The sequence below is a fragment of the Chamaea fasciata genome, unplaced genomic scaffold (genome assembly GCF_029207755.1).
Source record: "Chamaea fasciata isolate MVZ Bird 193981 ecotype frontalis unplaced genomic scaffold, bChaFas1.0.hap1 SCAF_7, whole genome shotgun sequence".
NCBI lineage: Eukaryota > Metazoa > Chordata > Aves > Passeriformes > Sylviidae > Chamaea > Chamaea fasciata.
This window is the reverse complement of record NW_027094092.1, coordinates 41,053,800-41,077,133: the sequence shown is the minus strand read 5'-3', so window position 1 is coordinate 41,077,133 and position 23,334 is coordinate 41,053,800. Positions and strand designations below refer to the sequence as shown.

The window sequence follows — 23,334 nt, the reverse complement described above, 5'->3', positions numbered from 1 at the left end:
TCTGGAGTCAGTCCACAGTTCCCGGAGCCCCGATCCCGGCTGCCGGCCCAGACACCGCACTGGCGCAGTCGCCCGCTGGGATTGGTAGTCTGAAGGTTAGTCAATGCGGCCCGCGGGGCACGCCGGGACTCGTAGTGCGTGAGCGAGGAGCGGCTGCGCTGCGCCCAGCGGGAGAACCACGTTACCCGGCGTGCCCCGCGCGCGGCTGCCCCGCCCCGCCCTGCCCTGCCCGGCCCGGCCGTGAGGACGCCGGTGCTGCTGGCGCGGGAGGGGTGGCGAGGTGAGAGAGGGGCCGGGGGCGGTGGAGTCGCGACCAGGACCAGGGGCGGTGATACCGCCGAGGCAGCCGCTCCCTCCCTCTGCTGAGGCAGCTGCGCGGTGCCGTTGCAGATGAGTAGGGTGCGGGCGGACGAGGAGGAGTACTGGCACAGCTCCAAGTTCCGGGCCTTCACCTTTGACGATGAGGATGACGAGCTCTCGCAGGTAGGGAGGGTCCGACCCCGGAACTGCTGGTAAGACACCCTCGCCGGGTGGGCCCCGTTGCCGTCCCAGCGCAGGCCACGACTCTGCACATCGCGGAGAGCTGATGTTCTGTAGGTGCGTTGTCACCGCTTGCCCACTGCGGGGGGTACCAAGGGCTCCCGTCTCTCCCTCCACAGTAGCCAATCCGAAATCTTACTAGGACGTGGTTCCTCGTCCCCGCACCAAACTGCATCTCCCGCTGGTTGAGCTGTTAGTGTCAGTGTAGGTGTCCTTGGGGTTCCCAGTGGTGAGGAAGGGCTGCTATGCTGCACAGCTACAGGACTAAAACATCATCCCAAGAAGAAGCAGTAGAAGCTGAAGAAGCTGTATTCAAAGTTCTTTGGGAGATGTTTGATGGTAATAGGAAACGAAGTGCATTTTGCCATTCTGATTAAAGGTCGCTCTCTTGTGTGTAGCTAAAGGAATCCAAACGGACAGTGAACAGCCTTCGGGATATTGTCGATGACGATGATGACGACCTCGAGAGGGTCAGCTGGAGTGGAGAACCTGTGGGAAGTAAGTGCAGTAGTACTGCAAATTATTCTTGAGACAGAGGCAGTTTAAAATTGCTGCTTAAGTCAGGAGTATTATTTGCTATCTAATCCTGCCTATCTAATCTGATTCTAGTCTCCCAGGTCACATTGTGAGCTACTTGATTTACCTGGGCAGATCCACTGAAAAGAGGGTGAGCAGAAGCCCAGATTGTGTAAAGAAGGGGAGTGCGGACAAGTGGAGGGAATTCACTGTGTTTTTTTCTAATGTGTAGCCAGGATCAGAGCAGGTATTTTGGAGATTATGGATTGATACTCATCATGCTCAGGTGGCCTGTGAGATTCTAGGCGATTAGTTCCTTCACACCACTGCCTGAAATGGCACTATTTGAAGTTTCTGTGTTTTGACCCCACAGCACTTTGAGCAGATAATCAATGTGTGTTTAGAGAATGACTCTTATGCTTGGAATTTGAAAGGGAATTGTAAACGTTAAGCAGATGTATTTCTAGTGATGATGGGAGCAAGCTCCTGGCCCACATATAATGCCCTGTGTGCTGTGCTTTTGAGTTCATGACCCACAGAATTAGTGACACTTGCTAGCCAGTGTCAAACCATGAAAATTTACATATGGCTTACCCAAAGAATCTTCAAAGACTGATCTTCTTGTCCTTTGCTGTAGCTCCTCCCTCTGCTTTCTTTTCCCACCCAGGGTCTCTCTACCTATTGTGGTTTTTTGTCTGTTATCCTGATCTTAAAATACGTGTGTTGTGTATCTGTGTGAAAACAAGGGGAAATTGTATTGAACAGGCAGGAGGAAGACACATGCATTGTTGCCAGCAGCACGTGCACACTGGGAGCTGTTTTGTCTGTGAGGGAGGGAATACTGTCTTTGTCTTTGGTGTTCAGGAAAGTATGCTCTTAGGCTTCTGCAATTTGAGGTAGGCCAGTCTTGCTTTGTTCTTTCAGAGCAAAGACCATGCTTTTCCCAGTGCAATAATATGTTAATTTTGGGGTGTCTATGTATTCCTTTTACACAAGCCCTAGCCAGCTGTACAACGTGGCTGAAGCCAGCCATTTCTGGAAGGCAACGTGCCTCTGCTTAACAAGCAGCATTACAGGAGACTGGGATTCTGCATGGAGAGATGCACTGCATCTGCTTGGTGCAGAGGGCCAGACTTATCAATATATGCTAGTGCAGAACTGACCAGCACACACCTGGTAATGTTTCTGCCATGCCAGAAGATCATTCTTTACAGGCTCTTTCTTGGTTAAAAATGGTCTGTCTGCACGCAGGTATCTCCTGGTCAATCAAAGAGACAGCCTCTGGCAGCACTAGCTCCCTGGATGGCCGAGATTCCAGCCTACAGAAGGGCTCTTCCTCCTATGCTGCTCTTCCCAAACAAGGGTCTTCCTACTCCTTAAGCAGCCTGTTCAAAGGTGAGGTTCATTATATACCATATTGACAAATGTGTTTTCCCTTAAGACTGTTAAGGGGCAATTTGTTATCTTGTGTAAATGGTTTTATCTGAAGTGAGTTGTGAGACAGGGGAGCTCCAATCTCTCCTCAGGGTGGAAGTGTATTGCTCATTGGTCAGAAATTGAAGACTGTCTTGTGCAGTAGATGACATGCTTTTGTGGAGTGGGAAGGGGCTTTGGAGATTACCTTTTTGGAGGTTCCAAGGAGCAGCAAGGTAGAGCACAGCACTGTGTGACAACCCATTTGGTTGTTGGAAAAGAGCAGGCTGCAAAGGGACTGGCTTGACCCATGTAGGCCTCATTTGATTTTCAGTTCTGTAGAGCGCACAGATTGATTATCCTTTATTTGGAGCTCAGCTGGCTGCTGTTGGTGTTGGTTCAGCAAGCACATAGCAGCAGTGGCAGCGTAGCTGGTTATGGGGCAGCTGTGCAGCAGGCCATGGGCAAACATACACAGCTTGCGAGAGTTCAGCTCTGTTCTCTCACAGCAAGACAACAAAACTGCTTTTACTTTGTCTCTCTTTCTCTGGGGTGGTTTTTTACTCTCAACTTTGACAATAAAGTGATGAAGAAAGGCATACAAATTGCAGCCCTGGTGGATGGAGCCGTACATATTGCCATGGCCTGTGTTGCAGTGCTACGTGCTTGAGCCTCTGCTCTGCAGGTAGATGAGTGAATTCAGGCTCTAACCTCTCCTGGCCTCAGCACCAAGAGAGCAGATAGGGATGGAGTGTGATATGGTTTGCAATGCCACAGGCAACTTCAACGCCTTAGAATGTCAGCAGGTGAGCCCCAGCTGTGCTGGTGTGGTGTGAATCACTGTACAGGGTGGCTAGTTCTACAGGGGCATAGCTGCAGTGAAATGGCCTTACAGTCTTGGCTTATGTTCCCTGTGCAGGAGATGTTGCTGGTGAAGGGACAGTGTCTCATCAGTGTTTTTATTTCAGGACGAAACAAACTCCCAAGTTTCCAGTCCCTTTCAGATGGTAAGTTCTGGGTCCTGCCTCATTCTGGGAGGGGTGCAGATTTACATGAAACAAAGCATTTCCAAAAAAAGGGAAGTGACATCTGCCAAGTGTCATGGTGCAAAAAGGGAAACAGAATCATGTGCTGTCTAAAAGTTCAGTTATGGATGGTTCTTTCCTCAAAGAAATTAAAGAATCAGCATGATGATTTGGTGTAATTACTTATGTACAACTGACATCTGTTTGTTTTAGAGTAATGCTGTGTTGCCCTTTGGTGCTTAAGTGTGGATGTGCTGCCACAAAAACCAAGAAAGGGATGGGTTTAGAAGTGGATGTGAGTCAGGACTTTTACGTGCTGCTCACCTGTGCCTTTCCCTCTCAGCCCTCACTGACACGGGAGTTAAAAGCTACGCCCCAGAGCTGCGCAGACCGAGAGCCGAGTACAAGGTGAGCAGCCTGTGCTTGGTGTACGCCGAGATTAGCGAACCTCCTACTCTACTGCTTTCGTGGGAAGTGGTTAGTTGCTGTTTCAGACAGAAGAGGGCAATGCAGGGAATAAGACAAGGAGCTGCAAAATGCAGCGTTGCAGTAATTTAAGCCTTCTGTGCCTTTGTTCAGAGGTATAGAGCTTTGCTGGGGGTCTTGCTTTTGGTTACTCCTTTTAATGAGTAGCCCAGCAGTCTTTGTAAACAGGATTTCAAAATAGTGCTTTGTCTGTAAGCTGCTTTCATGCTGGGTCAGATAAACTGGCATCACATGTGCGTTTTATATTTTTTTTAATATGAAAGTTTTGAAAATTCCTGTTCATGAATCACTGGGACAATGCAGAGAGAGTTGTGCAGAGGTAGTGTTCCAATTGGTAGGAATGTTTGTCTACCAGATAAGCAGTGATAGGTGTTGGAGAATCTAGGGGATTTTGGGACTGGGTGGATTCCTCTTATTAGGTGTGAGATTGTGGTCCCATGTCCCTAGGTCCAGGCAGTAGCTGGTCTGGGCCCATATTCCCTACAGACATGCACAATACTAACACAGCTGCCTGCGTGGATTAACACAGAAGCCAAGGCCTTATGAACAGACACATACAGAAAACACTCAAGCCTGATCCTGAGTTTTCTTTCTGTCTGACCAGTTCCACTAGTGGAACATACACTCTATGGGTCCCTCCAGTAGCTGGTCTTAGACATATGATTTGTTTTGTAGCTGAATCCCAGACCTGAGTCTCCTCCACTAGCTGGCACTTGCATCCTTGAGCTGCTAGGGTTCATGGTCCACTTGTCCTTGGCCATCTGATCCTCCCCAGGTTGGTGTATTTTGTCAGTTAGCCATTAATGACATAACCTAACAGACAGCACTTCCTCAAAGCACAGCAGGAGAAACAAGAGTGCCCTGTTGTGTTCTGTTCTGGGCCTGCAGAAGCAGTGAAACAGGAAGGAGAAGGATTATACAGCCTCTTAAATGCAGACAGGGGTGGTGTAAGTGGGGTGGAACAAAGAAGGGAAAGTTAGTGGCCGCATTTGATTAGTGTGCTGACAGTTACTGGCTGAGAAGCTGCCTCTGGCCAGAGGTGCTGGAGGGAACCCTGGCACTCAGGATATTTGGCACTCAGCCGTACATCGCTTTGAGAGTCTCATGTGCCGAGGTCCCCTGGCAGGGCTGGGTCAGACCTTTCATTCATAGATTTGGGCTTTCAGTAAATCTTCAGTGGATTTAAAATTCAGTGTTCTCAGAGCTGCTTCTTGTTGCTCCCTTTCTCTGGGCCTTTTGAGGCAGAAAGCTGAATTGCAACCGCTGGCTGGAGTGCCTCACAGAGACCTAGATGACTTTATCGTGTCTGAGTTAGGAGTGGCTCAGGCCACTGTCACCTTTTATCCAGTGCTTCAGATCACACTGTCTGTCTGCTGCAGGGGGAAGATTCTGGTTGTTGCAGCAGTGGTAGCATACTACCTTTAGATGGTCCAGGCTTCAGTGCCCTTGTCACGTTGTCCTTGTGTTGTGCAACTCCCCAGGTGCTTGCCTAAGGCTGTTGTCCCTGTGCTCTCCACAATGCTGTGGAAGGCTCACCAGCAGAAGTGTGTCTGAATTGTAACAAGAAACTGACTCCTTGCCCTTCAGTTTTGGGTTAGACTGTTTTGCACGTGTTTTGTTTGTCCTGAAAGCAATAGGGTTTGCAAGGAGAACAATCTGATGCAATGCACTTCTTATAAAGGATATGATGACAGACTTTACCGAGGCAGTAGGAAGGCTGTGTTAAGATATGAGCCTTTGGCTTCCCTCCGCACCAGCATATGCAGAGTCTGAGGGCTCAGCATTTGCATCTGAAAAATGTACATACACATCCTACCAACACCTTCCCTGGAGCAGCTGAATGATAAGTGTGAGTAGCTACATGTGGGTTGTCACTGATGCAGCAGAAGTGGAAAGCAGCTTGGAGACTGCTGAAATGATCTGAGGCTTTATTTTTCTTGTGACAGGATTACAGCAGTGACTGGAGCCCCAAAGATACAGTCAGGCGAATGCAGAGGGGCAAGGTAAGGACTTTGCACTCCCACCTGCCTGTAAGAGATGGAGGGTGTGTGGTCCCAAAATGCTTTACACTGTCCTGTGCTCCTGGCTGTTCTGGGAACAGGGAGGGGATCTGTGTTGCTTTCAGCACCTAGCAGGGATGGTGGTCTGCCTGTCTGTTACTTTGCCAGGTGGCAGTGCTGGGATCACACTAGCTCAGGAGCAGCAGGAGAACTTCAGGGTTTTGTTGCTTTGTTTACTTGAGTTGTCCCCTCAGCAAGGCTCTGACAGTAGGTATCTGTACTGCTGTGTCCCTTTCTACCCTTTCTGCTCCCTGGGGCTGGGTTTATTTTAAAAATCTGAGAGGGTGGGACTTTATCTCCATTTTCAGTTGGTGGCAAATTGAGGGAGGAAGACAGAAATGGTTTCACTGGAGCTGTAATCTTGGTCTCAGCTGCCTCAGTGTGCAGTGAACACACAGGGAGATCGTGGTTTCACTCTGCATGTGTCTCCTCAAAGGCTGAGGTGAACTAAAGGCTGACAGAGACCACAGATGTGAGTAAGAAGGGAGAAAGAGTTATGACTCTACTTTTCTGGTCTCCTTTGTGGAAAGAGGCCTGGAGAGTTCCCTCCTCTTGTCAGGGCTAGTTGTTTATGATATACAGGAAAGTTTTGTCTTGTTACAAGGTTGTTTGTGCTAAATGTATGTTGTCTACTGTCCTAGACTGGGCAGTAATGAGGGTTGACTGCAACCCCTATGGACAGATTTCCAGGGATTATGTGGCACGTGGTTTCAGCTGAATGAGAATTTCTCCACTTGTTGGGAGGGTGGTATTCGTGTTGCTGAAGGGCTTATGGGAGAGGAATAAATAAAGCTTAAGGACTGTCTCATGTCCCCTATGCCTACTTCTTCCTGTTCTATCTCTAGGTCTGCTCTCTAGAGAGATTTCGCTCCCTGCAGGACAAGCTGGTGCTCTTGGATGAAGCTGTGGCAGGGCATGATGGGAATGTCATTACAGCTGTGAGTCCTGCTGGGGCCATACAGGGCTGGGACTTCTGAGTGGCCCCACAGAGAGTGCTTGTGAGAAGGCAGTCGGCTGGCCACCCAGTCTTGCAAGAGTGGGGGGTGTTCTTTACTTCAAACCGAACAGTTACTGGAAAGTGTCAAAGCTTAAGACTGGGAAATTCTGTATTCCTGCTGTCTTTCCTGACACACTGCAGAATTGATGTTAATTACAAGGAATCTGATCCATCAGCCTTAACAGATTTTTGCAACTACTTCTGGAAGGTCAAGGTTTAATCTGCTCATTGCAGCACAGAGTAACTGGGACTTGGCATTTGGGATCTGGGGCCTCACCAGTTTTTCTGGCTTTTGAAGTATCAGACAGGAAATGGGATTGTGTCAGAGCTTCCTTCATCCAGGTCTTTTAATTCCTTGGATTTTGCATGGAAAGGTTTTGCTTTGTAAATTCTGGTCTCACTCATCTAAACTCCAGAGTAGGAGCTTAGGCAAGAATCTTGGCAGCTGTGGCCCAGGCTCACTGCTTATCCTGGATGTTGTGGGTACCAGAATTAAGTTCAGTGCTGTAAGAGCTGTGTTTTCAGAGGTTCTTTGCAAAAGCTTCTCTAGGCCTTGACCAGTGTGCTGTTTGTTTGTCTTAATTCTGAGCTGTCTGTGCTTACAGGTCCTGATATTCCTGAAACGGACGCTAAGGAGAGGTGAGTGTGACTGAGGATTTCTGTAGTGGGTTTCAGTGAAAGACAGAGGGGATAATCCTTTCACTGGGTGCAAGTTTCAAAGAGAGCATCTGGGGTATTGCTTTTTTACTAAGCATGAAGTATTTTTATAGCAAGTGTAGTGTGGGAGGCGGGGGGAATGGTGATGCCTACAAAGGCGCCAGAGAGGAGCTTTAAGCACTGGTAGGTGGTGGTGATGGGATGAATGAAAATCAATCTGTAGAGATAGCACACGCCTGTGAATTCAGCTGTCAGCCCAGTGATTGGGCTCTTCTATGCTCCAGCTTCCAAGACTATGATTTGAGATGGGATAAGGTTGTTGAATTCTGCCAGTGACTTTCAACTCCATGCACTGTGCTAAGTCCCCTCTGCTTGGCAGTACTATCTTACTTAACCCACTTGTACATAAACTCTCTCCCCTGCAGAGATCTTGTTTCGGGAGCTGGAGGTGCGGCAGGTGGCCTTGTGCCATCTGATCCACTTCCTCAGAGAGATGGGTGAACAGAAATTCCTTCTGGATCTGCTCAGGTGAGGCTGTTGATCCATGTTGTGGCAGGGCTGAGCACACTGCTAGGAACCTGCCTCCAAGTTAATGCTTGCTAATTCCCTTTTGCAGGTTCTTAGACAGGACTGAGGAAGTTGCTGTGAGTATTCCCAGGAGCATAAGTTCCCTTACTGCAGGGGGAGGCTGGCTGCAGTGTGTGTGGGAATCAGGCAAAAGCTTTTCATCCCCAATTCACCCTCTGGAATACTGTATCTCCCAAATCTGTGAGAACAGACTGCTTCTTTCCCCTCTCCCTCCAGCTGTCTCAATACCGGGAACATTTGAACATCCAGGATGTAGAAAAAAGGAGGGAATTTCTGAAAGGTTGTATTGGGTAAGAAAAATATGCAAAAGCAGGGGAGGGATGTGGATTCTTCACAGAAGGTGGCAGGGAAGAAAATTAGACCTCTGTGCCGGTACCATGGCTTATGTGGTTTGCTAGCTGATGTGGGTTTTCTCTTAGTGGGGAGTGGGAGTAGAGATGTGGATATAGTGTAGACCAGAGAGGAATCATTGGCACTAGTCCAGCAGCTTTTGCTGCTTATTCAGGAGGAAAAATGCTTCAAGAGACTTTCTGATCATTGACCCTTCAGATTGTAATAGGTGAAAGTGTGGGTGTCTGAGGACTTGAGGAAGTTGGTAGCATCCACTTTAGGTTGTTCTGTGAGAGGTGCCACGTGTTTCTTTCTCTGGAGCTTATCTAGGAGAGAGCCAGTTGGAGAGGGCAGTGGGTCAGGAACTTGAGTACCCCCTAGCCATTCAAGCTGGGAAGAATGGGAGCTTGTTTGGTAGGAAAAAAAAATTCTTCCAAGTGTATTTAGGAGTAAACTAAGGATTCTCTACATAAGAGCTGGTCACAGTGTCTTTCCTTCTTGTCTGGCCAGGCTGCCATTTTCAGCTGAGGATACATCTCACATCCAAGACCATTATACCCTGTTGGAGCGACAGATCATCATTGAGGTATGACATCTCTGCTGGTCAGGAGATGGCTGGGACTACCTGTGAGATCTCTTGCTGTCCCTGACTGACACCACTTTGGATCTAACCAGCCTGCCCTGGCCGGTGTAGTTGTAATTGTTATTCAGGCTGCTGTGCCAGGCACATGTGAATTACCAGATCTGAGACTTGGTAGCATCTTGGGGCTATGCTTGCACATTGCTGTCACAACACTCTCTCTAGGTCTCCATCCCACAGCTAAAGAGGCAGTTGTCCTGGCTCATGTTCACCCTGTATGTCTTCTGATTCCACAGGCTAATGATCGGCACTTGGAGATGGCTGGGCAGTCAGAGCTCTTTCGGAAATATCCTCGCAAGGCTTCAATTCTCAACATGCCACTAGTGACCACTCTCTTCTATTCCTGTTTCTACCACTACACAGAGGCTGAGGTGAGGAGGATGTAGCAGAAGATAAAGTTGCATCTCATCCTTGTAGCCCTCAAGACGTGGGGTGGTCAAGCTGTGGCATGTTAGGGAGAGAAAGGGAAAGAGAGGTCATATTTCATCTCTCAGAGAGACTTTGTCCCCTGGCACCAGTTTGGAACTTTATGCTCCAAGACATTTAACTTGGCACAGTTTGTCAGGGAGTTTCCTCCTAGAAACCATTGTAAATCCTGTGAGGCTGAGGTACTGGTACTGGTCTTGGAAATGCTGGAGGTGCAGCAGTTGAGGACGTAGGGAAACCAGACCAGAAGGCTAATGGGGTGGGATAGTTGCTCTCTTCTGCTAGATGCTTCCTCCTGTGACACTGACACAAGCAAAAAGCAGTAAAATCTTGAGAAGATTGACTCTGTGCAAGGCAGATGCTGTATTAAGAGGTGTCTGAACCCCTGCTGTGGCCTGCCCTTCTGAGTTTGCACTGACTTGTCTGTTTTCTCTAGGGAATGTTCAGCAGCCCCACCAACCTGAAGAAAACATTTAAGGTGCGTGAGTCTCCCCTGTTGTGGCAGCACTAGCTGAAAACATGTGCGGACAAACTGTATGTAATGAAGGGGCTCAGTAGGAGGACTTTGAGGGGCTCAGCACTAAGCTAGGGAGGGGGCCATGGCATCCTTTTGGAGCAGGGCCCTTCTGGAGTCTCAGAAAGGCAAGTGGGAGCCATGTGGAGCCTTTCAATGGATGTACCCTGTCTGCAGCAGCACTTGGAAATCCCCGCTTCCTACTCTCTGCAGTGCCATGTGGCATCAGGCAGCATCTTGCCTCTTTGCCTGGGTGTTGGTGTGGGTCCTTACAGGGCTGGGGCAGATGCCATTCATGTCCAGCCCACACAGGCCTTCTGAGTTGTGCTGCTGTTCTGAGTGCAGCTTTCTGCCTTGCAGATTCCTGATAAGCAGTATGTGCTGACTGCCCTGGCTGCCCGTGCCAAGCTGCGGGCCTGGGGTGATGTGGATGCCCTCCTTACCACCAAGGTGAGCTGCAGAAAGCCTTGCTGGGGACACAGTCCCAAGTACTGGTGTCTGCTACTGATAGCTGGCTTATTCTGGAGTTACTGGACGGACTGGTTTTATTCAGGGCCCAGCACCTCTGCTGCAAGGTGTTGCAATACTTCCCTCCTCTCCCTGCCCAAGACCTCTGCTGGGCCTGGCTTGGCTGCAGCAATAAGGTCAGAGACGGGGGCTGCCCCTGAGCTCTGTTTCCAAAGGGATTGCAGCTAGCCTGTGCCCAAGGGCTCTGCCATGGGGTGCATGTGGTGGCTGTGGAGTACGTTGCTGGCGCTGGGAGAAAAAAACAAATTTTCTTGTGGCTGGAGGGATTGTCCTTTTGGGTTAACCATGGTTTGGTTCTCATTTCAGAACTGGCTGGGTTACACCAAGAAGAAGGCACCTATTGGCTTCCACAGGGTGGTGGAGATTTTGCAGAGGAACAATGCTCCTGTGCAGGTGAGCCAGGAACCCCTACTTGTGTCCTGCTCTTTGTTGGGATTTGGTGTATGAATGACTCCTCAGGTGAGCTGCTTCCTAGCTGGAAGTGGGAGAAGCTTGCTGATCTTCTGGCTCTGCCAGGTGGGTGCAGCACTCAGCTGAGTGACCCATGCATCAACAGAAGGTGTGGGTGGCGTTGAGGGCTGGGTCCTAGCTGTGACTGCAAGAGGGACAGCTGGCCAAAGTTGAAACTCTCTTCCCATGTGCATTGCCACCTTTCTTTGCTACATTAAATTTTCTCTTTCTTAATCTGGCTGGCAATGGTTAACCTGATCTGTAGGAGTGAGGTAGGCTAAGACTCCATTGATAGAAGGAAAAGTGTCAGCAAAACCTCAACTCTTTATGTGAGAAGAACATACTTCAGGCTTGTCAGAGAGTTGGTAAGGTCTCCTGGGAAAATGTTTTTGCAGGCAGTGGGGTCCATCAGTCATTTTTTAAACATGACCTTCTAAGGGTACAAGAGCAAGCAGTTCCCAGATGTTGGAAGTCAGGCAGGCAAGGCAGAAGGCCAGCTTGTCTGAACAGGAATCGTCTCTTGGAAATAAGGCAGAAAAGGAAGGTGTAGGAGCAAGGTCAAACAACACAAGAGGAATACAGAGATGCTGCTTGCACTATAGGGAGAAAATTTTGTGCAGCCGAAGCTCTACTGAAATTGAAGCTGCCAGAACTGTGGGGAACAATAAAGAGAGTTTTTACAAATATTTTAATGGCAATAGGCAGTGTAGAAATAACACTGGCCCATTACAGGATGAGGATGGTCACCTCACAAACAGATGATGGATCAAGTGGGTCTCAGTGCCCTGACTGCGAAATGACTGAGAAATTTATCAATGACTGCAAAAATCATCAACTCCCAGTTGACCCTGAATCTATGCAGGATCTGCTGCTTCAGTTGGAAGTCTATGGGGCATGATGGGATTCATCAAAGAATCCTCAGAGCCGTCTGATGTCATCACAAAACCTCTTAATGATTTTTTGAGCGGTCTTGAGAGTCTGGAGAGATCCCAGATGACTGGAGGCTGGTTAAAGTCCCGGTTTTCAAGAAGGCAAGGAGGACCTTGGAGACTGTAGGCCTGCTAGTCTCATTTCAGTGCATGGTAAAGTTATGGAGAAGATTATTCTGGGAGGTGTTGAAAAACCTGGAGCACAGCACAGTCTGGTCACAGCCAGCATGTCTTCATGAGAGGGAAGTTCTTCTTGTCAAATCTGATTTCTTTTTATGACAAGGTAACCCACTTGGTTGATCAAGAAAAGCCACTCCACATAATGTTTTTGGATTTCAGTAAAGCTTTGGATGTCTCTTGGAGTATCCTTGTGGACAAAGTGTCCAGCACACGGCAGGATAAACAAATGATGAGATGGGTGACCATCTGGTTCATGGGTTGGGCATAAAGGATTACAATGAATAGGGTGATATCTGACTGGTCACTAGTGGGGTTTCACAGGGCTGCATCCATGGCCCTGTGCTCTTCAGCATCTTCATAAATGAACTTGGATGCATGACTGGGGGAGATACTAAGCAAGTTCATATATGATACAAAACTGGGAGGAGCTGCTGACTCCCTAGAAGGCAAGGAGGCTCTGCAGAGAGACCTCAGCATATTAGAGGGCTGGGCAGTCACCAAAATTAAAGGGAATTCAGCAAGGAAAAGTGACAGATTCTGCATCTGGGATGGGGCAACCCAGGATGTACAGACAGATTGGGGAATGAGGGGCTGAAGAGCAGCACCAGGGATCCTGGTCACTGGCAAGTTGAACATGAGCCAGCAGTGCCCTGGCAGCCAGGAGGGCCAACCCTGTCCTGGGGTGCATCAGGCACAGCATCAGCAGCTGGGCAAAGGAGGGGACTGTCCTGCTCTGCACCTGAGGCAGCCTCGAGCCTCAGTCTCGAGTCCTGTGTGCATTTTTCGGCACCACAATTTAAGAAGGTTATAAAGCTATTAGAGAGTGTTTAAAGGAGGACCATGAAGATGGTGAAGGGCCTTGAGAGGAGGCTGTATGAGGAGCAGCTGCGGCTATTTGGTCTGTTCAGCATGGCAAAGAAGAGCCTGAGGGGAAACCTCATTGCAGTCTACAACTTCTTTGTAAGGGGAAGAGCAGGGGTGACCAGTGACAGGACCCAAGGGAGTGGCCTGAAATTGTGTCAGGAAAGGTTTAGGTTGGGTATGGGAAAGAGGTTCTTCACCCAGAGGGTGATTTAGCACTGGAAAAGGCTCCCCAGGGAAGTGGTCACAGCATGAAGCTTGATAGAATTCAGTAAATATTTGGACAATGCTTTCAGGCACATGTTCTGACCCTTGGGGATGGTGCTGTGCTGGGACAGGAGTTGGACTCTATGATCCTTGTGGGTCCCTTTTAACTTTGCTTATTCTGTGATTCTGAGCTTTGTAAGCAAAGCCTCTGGGATCCTGGACAGTCTTGTTCAGGTCACTTGTTCCCTAAGGAAGGGGCCAAGTCTGTGTGACCAGCAACCTTGAATGATTTTGGGAGTGGGGTGAAGGAATGAGGCAGGACATACTTGTGGAAGGGAGCTGAGACATTCTTTTGTCTCTCACAGGTGCTGCAGGAATATGTGCGCCTGGTGGAAGATGTGGATACCCGGCTGAACCTTGCTACTAAATACAAGTGCCATGATGTTGTCATAGAGGTAGATTGCTGCTGTGTGAAGAGATGTGACACAGATTTGCCTTTTCTCTGTAGCTTTTCTGTTCTCTGCCATGTGCCACTTCTGTCATGTGCCTGGTGGGGTTTGTTTATCCCTGTGGCCTGGGAAAAATGATAAAGTTCCCAGTAGAAGTCCATGAGCCAGGAGAGTGGCTCCTAGAATTTGTGCTGTGAAATTGTTCTGTGTTGGGAACTGGATGGGGAATTGTAGAATTGCCCTGCCCATCTGCAGGACACCATCTAACCATGGAAGTGTCCCTTTCAGCTGGGTTCTGGTTTTGCTCTTTATCTAGACCTACCGGGATCTAAAGGATCGTATCCAGCTGGCAGCATATAAAGACAAGGTGGAGCGGGGCTCTGCAGAAGAAGAGAAGATACACAGCATTCTCAGCAACATGGTAAGAAATGCTTACTCTTTCTTCCAGACACTCTCATCAGAAACAGATATAGATTAGGTGTAGGGGCATGGCTGTCCTACATACTTTCTGTCCTTACTGGGAAGCTAATCTTTTGTTTGGGGTTGCATTCAGGGTAGGAATGAATGGTTATACTGATAGAAATGGCACGCTCTGGCCATAGCTGTCCTTGTCAGGGATTGGGAGTCACTAGGGCCCCTAGGGCTCTGTGTTCAGCATTGCTGTTAGTCATGTCTTGTTCTCTCTTTAGCAAATCCGGTGGAAGAACTGAACACCTGTGAAACAGCCTGTTTGGCCGTCACCTTGTCACTGAAAGAGGGAACTGCAAAACCCAGTCCAGTGCCAACAGAGCAGCTCTGTTACTACTCATTGCATGATCAACGTTCGTCAGAGTCAGTGGGTACCCATGGCTTGGTGGGACCATGGCGTTCAGGCTGGTTGAAGACAGCTACTAAAATGTAGCTGGCAAAACCATGGTACTGATCCATCAGGGTTGATTCTTTTTGGAATCTGATTGTCTTTGATGTGGCTGTAAGCCAGGCATCACTTGTGTGTATGAAGGGAAGTTGCAGGGCACAGCAAGATGAATGTTTGCTCTGGGTGGTGCCTGGGCTTTTTCTTGCAAGAGGAACGTGTCACTCACACTTGGGAGTCTCTCCACCAGACAGTGCTGACCAGCTGACCAGTCCCTGTAACACTCAAGCTGGCTTGGGCATCACTAATCATGGCTGTGGCTGGAGTAAAACCTACCTGGATGGACCATGTTCTTCTCCCTGTGTGAAAGTGCTGGGGGAAAGGACCAGTTGCACTTGTTTGTTTGTTTGTTTGTTCTGGCTCACCCTAGGAAAAGAGATGTGTGAACTTCTGCAGAGAGCCAGGACAGCAATCTCTGCCAGTATCCTTCTGCTAGCGCTCCACAGCATGGGGAAGATCCATTTATCACGGAAATACCTAGTGTGGAGGTGGTCAGAGTCCTGATGGGTTGGATGGAGACCTTTCTCACTTAACAAACCTGCTGGCCCCAGCAGCTCTTTTCTCAGAAAGTGTTATACCAGGAAGGATTGAAATACACTTTCTCAGAAACACAACTCCTCAGGCCAGCTGCTGGCTTCATCCTTTCAGACCTCACTTCAATTCTGTAAATAAAGCTGTCTCTTTCTCCTTGGGCTGTTTCTTTTCTTCCCCCACTAAGCACGTTGTCACTCTTGTGTGTTAATCCTGAGCACTTTATCACCTCCCATAAAATGAGGTGCAGGATGTTTTTTAATGTTCTGAAAGCACAGTGCATGTTACCATGGAGTGACATTGCTTGCAGTAGTACCTTATTTCACACCTTTAGTGCCATCAGCACAGATTAATTATTTTAGAGAGTTTGTAGGAGAGTTTGCTGCCACAGGGGGTCACACAAACATGAGAGTAGATTTGGATTCCAGCCTCCCTGCTGCACTGTGAACTCTTTTCTTTTTTCTTTTTTTTTTTTTTTTTTTCTGATGGCGTTTGGTTTTTTTCTTATGGAATCATTTGGGTTGGAAGGGACCTCTTGATCATCTAGTCCACTTCTGCTTTTGCAGGATCATCTGGATCAGGCAGACAGGGACTGTGGCTATGTGGGTTTTCAGTATCACCTCAGCTGGAGATGACTCGGCTTCCCTAGGAAACCTAGTCTGAATTTGGCAACACTCACAGTAAAAGGTGGGTTTGTGTCTTCAGATGGACCAGTACATTGCAGTTTGTGCCCAGTGCCCCTTGTCATCACTGGGCACCACTGAAGAGAGTCTGGGTCCTTCTTTGCTCCCTCTCATCACATACTTGGACAAATGGACAAGATTGCCCTTGAACTAGGACCATTTTAGGTGAGGGATGCTAAAATTAATAGTAACATGTCTAATACAGCTTATAATTTTTATGTAGCTCATACTAATTGAGTAAATAAGTTGTTCGTAGGCTGCACATAAAGTCATATAACCCCATAAACTCTTAGATAAGACAAATGGGGAGAATGGTCCTCCAGGGAGATGTTTGGAATAAAATCTTCTTTCTAATCATCTCAGGGAAGAGACAAAACAGAGATTATTAAATAGCTTTTTATAGATCTTGAAAACTAGCCAGATCCCAAGGCTCAGCTGTTTCAGCTGAAGACTTTAACTCAGCCTGCAAGGACTGGGCCAGGCAGCTGAGCTCTTTGCGTTTATCCCTTTGTGTCACTCCACTGCTACCCTTTGCTATGTAAGAAGAGTGATGGGCAGCCACCAAAGTCCCTCTGCCACTTTGGGCAGGCAGACAGTGCTACCAGTCTGGTAGCAGTGGTTTGTGTTGCACCTGCATGTGGCAGAGCACAGGTAATTGTGTTCCAGTGCCTAGAGGTGTTGGTCAGCTCTGCTATCTCTCTGGGCTTTTTGAGTCCCTTTCTCCTTGCTTAGGGCAGTAGCCCTGCAGAAGCACATCTTTACATGCTTTTATAACAATGCTTAGCTGGTGGCCTCCTCTGCTGCCTCCTGTCACACATACTGTCCATCTGCTGTCATTTGTCCTGTCACTGTGTACAGCCTTGACACCTCCATCCCTCCTCTCAAAATGGACCATGTCATTTCAGAATCTGGAGCTGTCACCAAACTCTGGAAGAAATGAAACTCTCTGACTATCTTTGAGGTGTCTGTGAGTTGCATTACTTTATTCTGGCCAGGACATGCAGTGAAAATCATTCCAACTGCACATGTCCTGTACAAGGCTTCACATATTTAAGCATTTATCAAAAACAATTTTTGAGCGAACAAGCTTTATCTCATGGGTGTCCCTGTGTCAATTCTTTTTTTTTAATGCTGGCAGACTCAACACAGAACTCATTCTTCTTAACACACACACACAAAATATTCTTATACTGCACTGAACTCATACAACTGCCTTAGAGTTAAAGGAACTCAAAAGCATCTGAGCAAACTCCATCATAAAAGCTACTAACTTACGTGTGGCCTAAAAAATCTTCACAGTGCACCTTGCACCGTACAGTTTCACTACAGAATTTACTGCAGGATTCACTGCAGGACTCAAATCTGAGTTTTACCACTGAATGGGACTCAACCCCGTTGTTTCTACAAAAAGGGACCCAAAATATCAGAACAACCACCCTGTAATTAGTGCATTGCTGAGTGTGCTTGAAGTACCCAGAGCGCTCACAGTGCCATTATGGCCAAATGGTTACATGACTTTATATGCAGCCTGTCAAGGGCTTCTGTTTACTCAGTTAGTATGAGCTACATAAAATGCAAGCTCTATTGGACTTGTTACTACTAATTTTAGCATCCCTCACCTAAAATGGTCCCAGATCAGAGGTGTTGAACCAAACAGTTCTGGTTGTCAGTGTGATTCCTCACAGCACTGTGAGATAAGAATATCTCTTCACATCTGTGTGCACATTGGTAATTGATATTTGATTTTGTTCATCCTGCAAGGAAAATAAAATTCCATGAATAGTGGTCATTTTTTATGCAGGCTTGAACAGCATCATGTGGCAGAACCTGCCTCACCACAAGGCATTGAAACTAAGTAATGACCTCAGCTTTCCTGAATGTGGCCTCATCTGTGCAGAGAAAAAACCTTCCTGCCCAGTTTTGTGTGCAAGAGATTTTCAGCAAAGATTTTACCTCTTCGATTTCTCAAGAGGAGAAAGTAGACAGTAGAATGCTGAGGTACTGCTTGTCTCTGCTTTGCAGCTTGCCTCATCTCACATAAAACATGGGCTGCCTTGTTAGGTTGGAAGGTACTGAACTCTGTGTTGTCCTTAGCACCACATCTCTGCCCCAGGAACTGCCTTAGATGATGTATTAGCAACAGAAGACATGGACTGAGTTTTGTCCCTAGATCCTACTTATCAGAGTTGTCTGAAGCCACTGATCAAGACTAGGGAATTGGATTTTAAAAAAAAAAAAGTTCCTATGGGAATATCTAGAGGACAGTTCTTGGGGGTAATGATCTTACGACAGTTCATAAACTGGACTATTGAGGATGTTAAGTCAGGGGAATGCTGCTTGAGGGAAAGAATTCCTGCTTTTGCAGGGCTATTCTAGAGCCACTAGTCTCAGTTTTACTTCACTTGACAGTGATGCCTGGAACATTTTATATTCAAGTCTCTGAGTCTGATGGTTTCTCAAAGGCCCAAGAAAGAGTCTTGTAGTCAGACACTGAAGAAAACCACTATTTGTTACATTATTAGCAAGCTGCTTTGGACTGTTGTTGCCAGTAAATGTTTCCACTTGTTTTCCCTACCCAGAACCTTCCCCTGGTTTGACCTGACAGCTGTGCCACTGAGGAAGTCTCTCTTTAGCCAGCTGCTAGAAAAGAGAGAGCTTGTCTGGTGCCATCTGATGCCTGGTGCTCTACTGTACCAGGCACCCTCTAGAGACTGTCCTACAAAGCAATGTGGGCTGGTCAGGACCAATACATCTCTCACTTCAGCTGTAGTGGAGCCTAGCATGACACTGGATGACAAATCTCCATTCTTCACAGCTGCTTCCAACAGTTTCTCAGAAATTCCAGAGGAAAATGCTGAGTATGATTCTAAATCTTCATAAACCATAATTAAACCCATGAGGAATGCTTTGCTGAGATCTCACCCCAGCTCCTTCATGGGACCAAGCAGTGCAAGAACCAGCACTGTTAACTCTCAGACTCTTTAAACTATTTCACCCAATAACCCTATGCACACATTTTCTTCTATGAGTTTCTCTCTATACTGCTCAGCAAACTTGCTTATCCCTGAGCTGTTCAATTTTTTTTTGTCTGAATTTGCTTATTACTTGGTCTTCTTGGCATATGAACTCCTTCAGTTTCACTGTGTTTCTATTGCAGCTTCAATACAAAACTGAATTACAAAACCCAATTACAGTTATTTTGTAGTGGCTACAGCTTTGGTGTAACAAACTAAACAGGATCAGGCCCAGGCTTTTTTTGTTGCATTTTTTTATTCGCCATAGGGGATCCTGGGAAAGCCACTGAAGCTTGACAACATACTACTGATTTAGTCAGGAGCATTCCTTAAGACAGGCTTTCATCAGCACTTCTACTTCCTTGCTGGTCATAATGCATCCCACCCTCATCACCACAGACTATATTATATGTCCTTCAAGGAAAAAGGAGGTAACTGGCTACTCTGTCCAAATCCACCCAGGGCAAAGCAATTTTTATTCCCTAAATTCTCAAGTTCAATGTTCTTTTGTACTTCTGCCACCATCTACCATGTGTTTCAGTACTGTTTACCATGATAAAACACTGCCTGCCTGGTTTTGCCTCACAGGAAATCATTTCTGTGGTGAGGCCAAGAATTAGTTATGCATGTTGCACCTAGACCCCTTGCTTAATTATGATTGCTGACAGCAGCTGCCACCACACCGGTACACCAGTTATTGCATATGCCATTTATCTTCCATCTCAGTTTCAGAGCAAACCCAGTCTGCAGACACTAAAGCCTGTGAGAAATCTATTCACTTGGGCATCTGGGAAGTTCTTATCAATCACTTGTGCCTAAAATATGTCTATGATTGTTTTTTGATCTTTTTTAACCAATTGTGAAGCAGAAGTGAAAGACAGACAATTGGTACAATCTGATCTACAACCTCCACTTTAATTAGTTCCTGTAAGCAAATGAAGTATTGCAGAAAAGAGACAACATGTGAATGGATTTGGTGTAATAAAATATCTAAGAGTTGTAGTGGCAGTGCAGTGCACAATTTTTTGTAATTGTGAAAAGGTGGAGCTTTACCTCCTTGAACAATCTGCAAGGTAATAAGGGTGCAGTCTGCTGTGGCTGCTGGGCTTCTTACAAAGGCAAAAGTGCAGCATGAGTCTCTAATTCTGCCTCTGCAGATGCTCTGCCTGTGATGCAGGGAGACCATCCACTCCCGCCATGGTCTGGGATCCTTGCAAAGAAGGAACTGTAGTACAGGGCTCCAGTCCTGCTTCTTGGATAAACTGTGAGAAAGTGAGGGCATCTGCTTTCTCTCCTGTTGGTGCCTTTCTCTCTAGGAAGAGACCAATATTGTCTCTGTATGGGAGGGCAATGGATCTGCTGAAGAGAGGCTCCTCAATCCCCAGCAACTCTCGCACCTGTCGTGAAATTTCCTGAAATACAAGACGGAACACCAGAAATTCTCATTTCTCCAACCAAGACAATAGGACGACAGCTAAAACCATCCATTCCATGTCAGAGCAGCAGGAAAAAGAAGTAATATTCTGAATTTTGGTACAGTTTCATGCTTGAAGTTGCAACACAAGGGGGATCTGAATCCATAAGCCCCATGTGACGCTGTAAAAGCAGTGCATATCACTTTCTCTCCGGATTTGCTATCAGGGATGGCATCACATCTGATCTCTTAGTGGCATATAGCTCTGCCTTTATCCTTGCACTTCAAGGACAAACAAGTAATGAGTGAATGAACTGCAGTCTCTTCTGCTTAATGCAAAATCATTGCTGTTTGTTAAATTATAATGTGAATGACAGTCTACACAAAGGTGTAAAAAATAATTAGCAAAAAGTCCTATTGTTCATTTAGAAAATGATGAGTGTATGGTTGTCTGAGCCAGCTGGACCTGGAACTGTGAGTGAGCAGAGCCTTACCATTGTTTTTGAAGCCACTTCTGAGAATTTAACTATCTAATATGACTGAAGCTTCAAAATACAATTTGCAAGGTTTTACTGATCTTTCACAGTATTTGCTCAAAACCTTCCCCCAACTTTAGCTTGACTCTGAAAAGTAGTATCCTACTTTTTGTGATAACAAAAGAACACCAGACTTGTATCTTTAGTGGTTTTGATATGTAAAATTCCAGTACAGTGGGATTAAAACCAGCAGTAACGTCACTTGTCCATGCTGCATAGCTTCCACATAATTAGCTGTGTAATTTTCCACCAAACTGCCATTTCCCCTAAACTGCAAACAGTTTCTGTCTCGCTGAGCTGATGCTATCACTCTTATTTCTATAGTAACTTTATCAATTTTGACTGCCCACAGCCTTTCGTTTATATTTCTTGTTGGGAAATTGCGGCTTTAACTTTTCACCTGCTCTAGCAGACACTTCCTGAAAGGCCCAAAGGGCCACATCCTGCAGAGCTCTGCATACTTCGATTCTGTCAGAATACACTTCTTTAAAACACAAATAACTGGCAGGATAGGGCATGACCTTTGAGAACATCTAGGTTCCACTGAAGCCTGTGAGATGTTCCCAATTTACTTGCAAGCTTTGGAAAACATTACTGAGACAGTGTCACTTCCAAGCTTGCAGCAGTGTCCTGGCTGTCTATCGCTCATCTAGAGGAATTTCAGTTCCTACAAGAGGAAGAATGGGTTACAGTTGATATGTCTAACCATGTCTAGTATTACTCAGCAGTGGAACTAACACCATACATAATCCCTATATCCCAATATGAGGGTGAGGCTTACAAAGCCTACAAAATTCTTCCCCTTTTGGAAAACACAAATGCCTATAGTCTCTATCTGCTTGTAGCAGAAACATTCGTGAAGGTTTGCTGCCTGAAAAACTGTGTTAAATTGATGCCTTCCTCTCAAAACAACAGGCAAAGTCATGGCACTAGTTAATGGTTTTGGTGGCATATTTAGTTTCAAACAAACAGTTAAGATTGCACAACACAACCAGACAGAACTGTGGTCAAATTGCATTTTGGTACTGTAGAATAAAATAAAGTGTTAATACTCTAGTCACTGGAGCATAAAGCTTCTTCTTTCTTCTTGGTTTGAACTTCTGCCTGTGTCTTCTGATGAAAGCAATTTCAAATTTTGATGCAAAACAGATGATTTGGCTCTGTAAATGCAGTCCCTCTGTGGTTTCCACTAGGGGAGCAAAAGAAGGTAATGAAATTTAAGTCAACTTGTTGATTTCCTCAACTTTTAGGAAGCTAAAAGTTATAGCCTTGAAATTCTGTCTTAACTATCAGTGTTTGTTAAAGAAAATACGTAGGTTTGAAAGCATGTTCATAAAATGAGGAAGAGACAGAGCTCCTGTTTGTGTCCAGCAAAGCGTAAAAAGAAGGAAGTAAAAACGAGTGGTCCTTTTACTGCTTGAGATAACTGGCTCAATTGCTGCAGGTCAAATCTAACTACATTTTCATGAGTTATACAAATCAGTTAGTGGAAAATTATTTAAAAGAAATTCTGAGGGTGCATGCATCTTGCTAAGCAATTTTATGGGGCCAAAGGGCAACATCCACTTAAAGAAAGGCTAAGCACTTATGGTGCCCCAGAGAAGAAGCCCTCGATCTGCAACCAGCTAAAGACCTGAATAGACCTATCCTCTAAAACTGTGACTGTTTGTAAAAATTGGTTGTCCAGTTTCAGGCCCACTCTTTGAATCAGCGCTCTGACCGGGCAGACAGGCCCCAGCGCAGCCCGCCTGCCGGCAGGCAGGGTCAGCGCGGGGCGCCGAGGGAGCACCGGGGGCCGCAGCCGGGCGCACCTGCATGTGGCCGAAGTCCGTGACGCCCATGGCGGGCAGGTTGGAGCAGTTCGCGTGGATGAGGCGGCGGCCGCTGATGCCGTTGGCCCTGAAGCATTCCTGGGCAGGGAAGCGGAGGGAAAGGCGGATCGCCCTCTGCCGCTACCTCCCCCCTGCCTCTCACACAGGCACACGCTCACGCACACACTGAGTTCAGGGCCACCGGCCCAGGCGGCGCCGAGGGCGGAGGTTTCCCGCCCGGACCGGCAGCCCCGCACCTCGTACTGCGGGAAGCCGAGCTGCGCCACCCACTCAGCCACTTCCTCGGCGCTCCAGGTCAGGAAGGCGCAGTCGGACCGCGGTCCCCCCGCGCCCTCGGACTCAGGCTGCGGCCCTTCAGCCACCCCAGGCTCCGCGGGACCCGAGCGCGGCCCCATCGGCTCCATCCCCAGGCCACCACGGCAACGCGTCTTTCCGGGACCCCGTCACCTTGGCAACCATCACTTCCTGGCGGTGCGCCCCCTTCTCCCTTCCGCCACTCCCTCCCTGCTGTCAGCCTGCAACGCCACCCGCGCCCCTCGGCTCTGCAGAACTAAATGTTGATTGGCTGCGTTGTCGAGGGGGGAGACTGAGGGATGAGCACCGGGGCGCCACCAT

The 23,334-nt window shown here is 47.3% G+C and overlaps 2 protein-coding genes across 5 annotated transcripts; one reads left to right on the top strand and one right to left on the bottom strand.

The window, feature by feature from the left end:
* Positions 1-19: 19 nt before the first annotated feature.
* On the top strand, positions 20-15,396 carry VIPAS39 (VPS33B interacting protein, apical-basolateral polarity regulator, spe-39 homolog). Of its 3 annotated transcripts, none has more exons than XM_066188574.1 (20): positions 20-95; positions 391-483; positions 939-1,038; positions 2,308-2,451; positions 3,438-3,476; positions 3,838-3,902; positions 5,927-5,983; positions 6,886-6,978; positions 7,643-7,676; positions 8,120-8,222; positions 8,311-8,338; positions 8,499-8,572; positions 9,123-9,198; positions 9,489-9,623; positions 10,115-10,156; positions 10,553-10,642; positions 11,027-11,113; positions 13,713-13,802; positions 14,113-14,217; positions 14,486-15,396. In XM_066188574.1, the coding sequence occupies exons 2-20, from the start codon at positions 391-393 to the stop codon at positions 14,504-14,506; spliced, it is 1,476 nt and encodes a 491-aa protein (XP_066044671.1). In that variant the 5' UTR covers positions 20-95; the 3' UTR covers positions 14,507-15,396. The 3 variants fall into 3 exon arrangements, with proteins under 3 accessions (XP_066044671.1, XP_066044670.1, XP_066044672.1); XM_066188573.1 differs by lacking the exon at positions 20-95 and adding an exon at positions 219-280; XM_066188575.1 differs by lacking the exons at positions 20-95; positions 391-483; positions 939-1,038 and having other exon boundaries at positions 2,363-2,451; positions 3,389-3,476.
* A 4,393-nt stretch (positions 15,397-19,789) lies between these two features.
* On the bottom strand, positions 19,790-23,325 carry SAMD15 (sterile alpha motif domain containing 15). Of its 2 annotated transcripts, none has more exons than XM_066188579.1 (3): positions 23,167-23,325; positions 22,699-22,797; positions 19,790-20,349 (listed from the first exon to the last, which is right to left on the bottom strand). In XM_066188579.1, exons 1-3 carry the CDS (start codon positions 23,176-23,178, stop codon positions 20,077-20,079), a joined length of 384 nt encoding a protein of 127 aa, XP_066044676.1. In that variant the 5' UTR covers positions 23,179-23,325; the 3' UTR covers positions 19,790-20,076. The 2 variants fall into 2 exon arrangements, 1 of the variants encoding a protein (XP_066044676.1); XR_010721924.1 differs by lacking the exon at positions 19,790-20,349 and adding an exon at positions 21,811-22,076.
* Between the last annotated feature and the right edge of the window lie 9 nt (positions 23,326-23,334).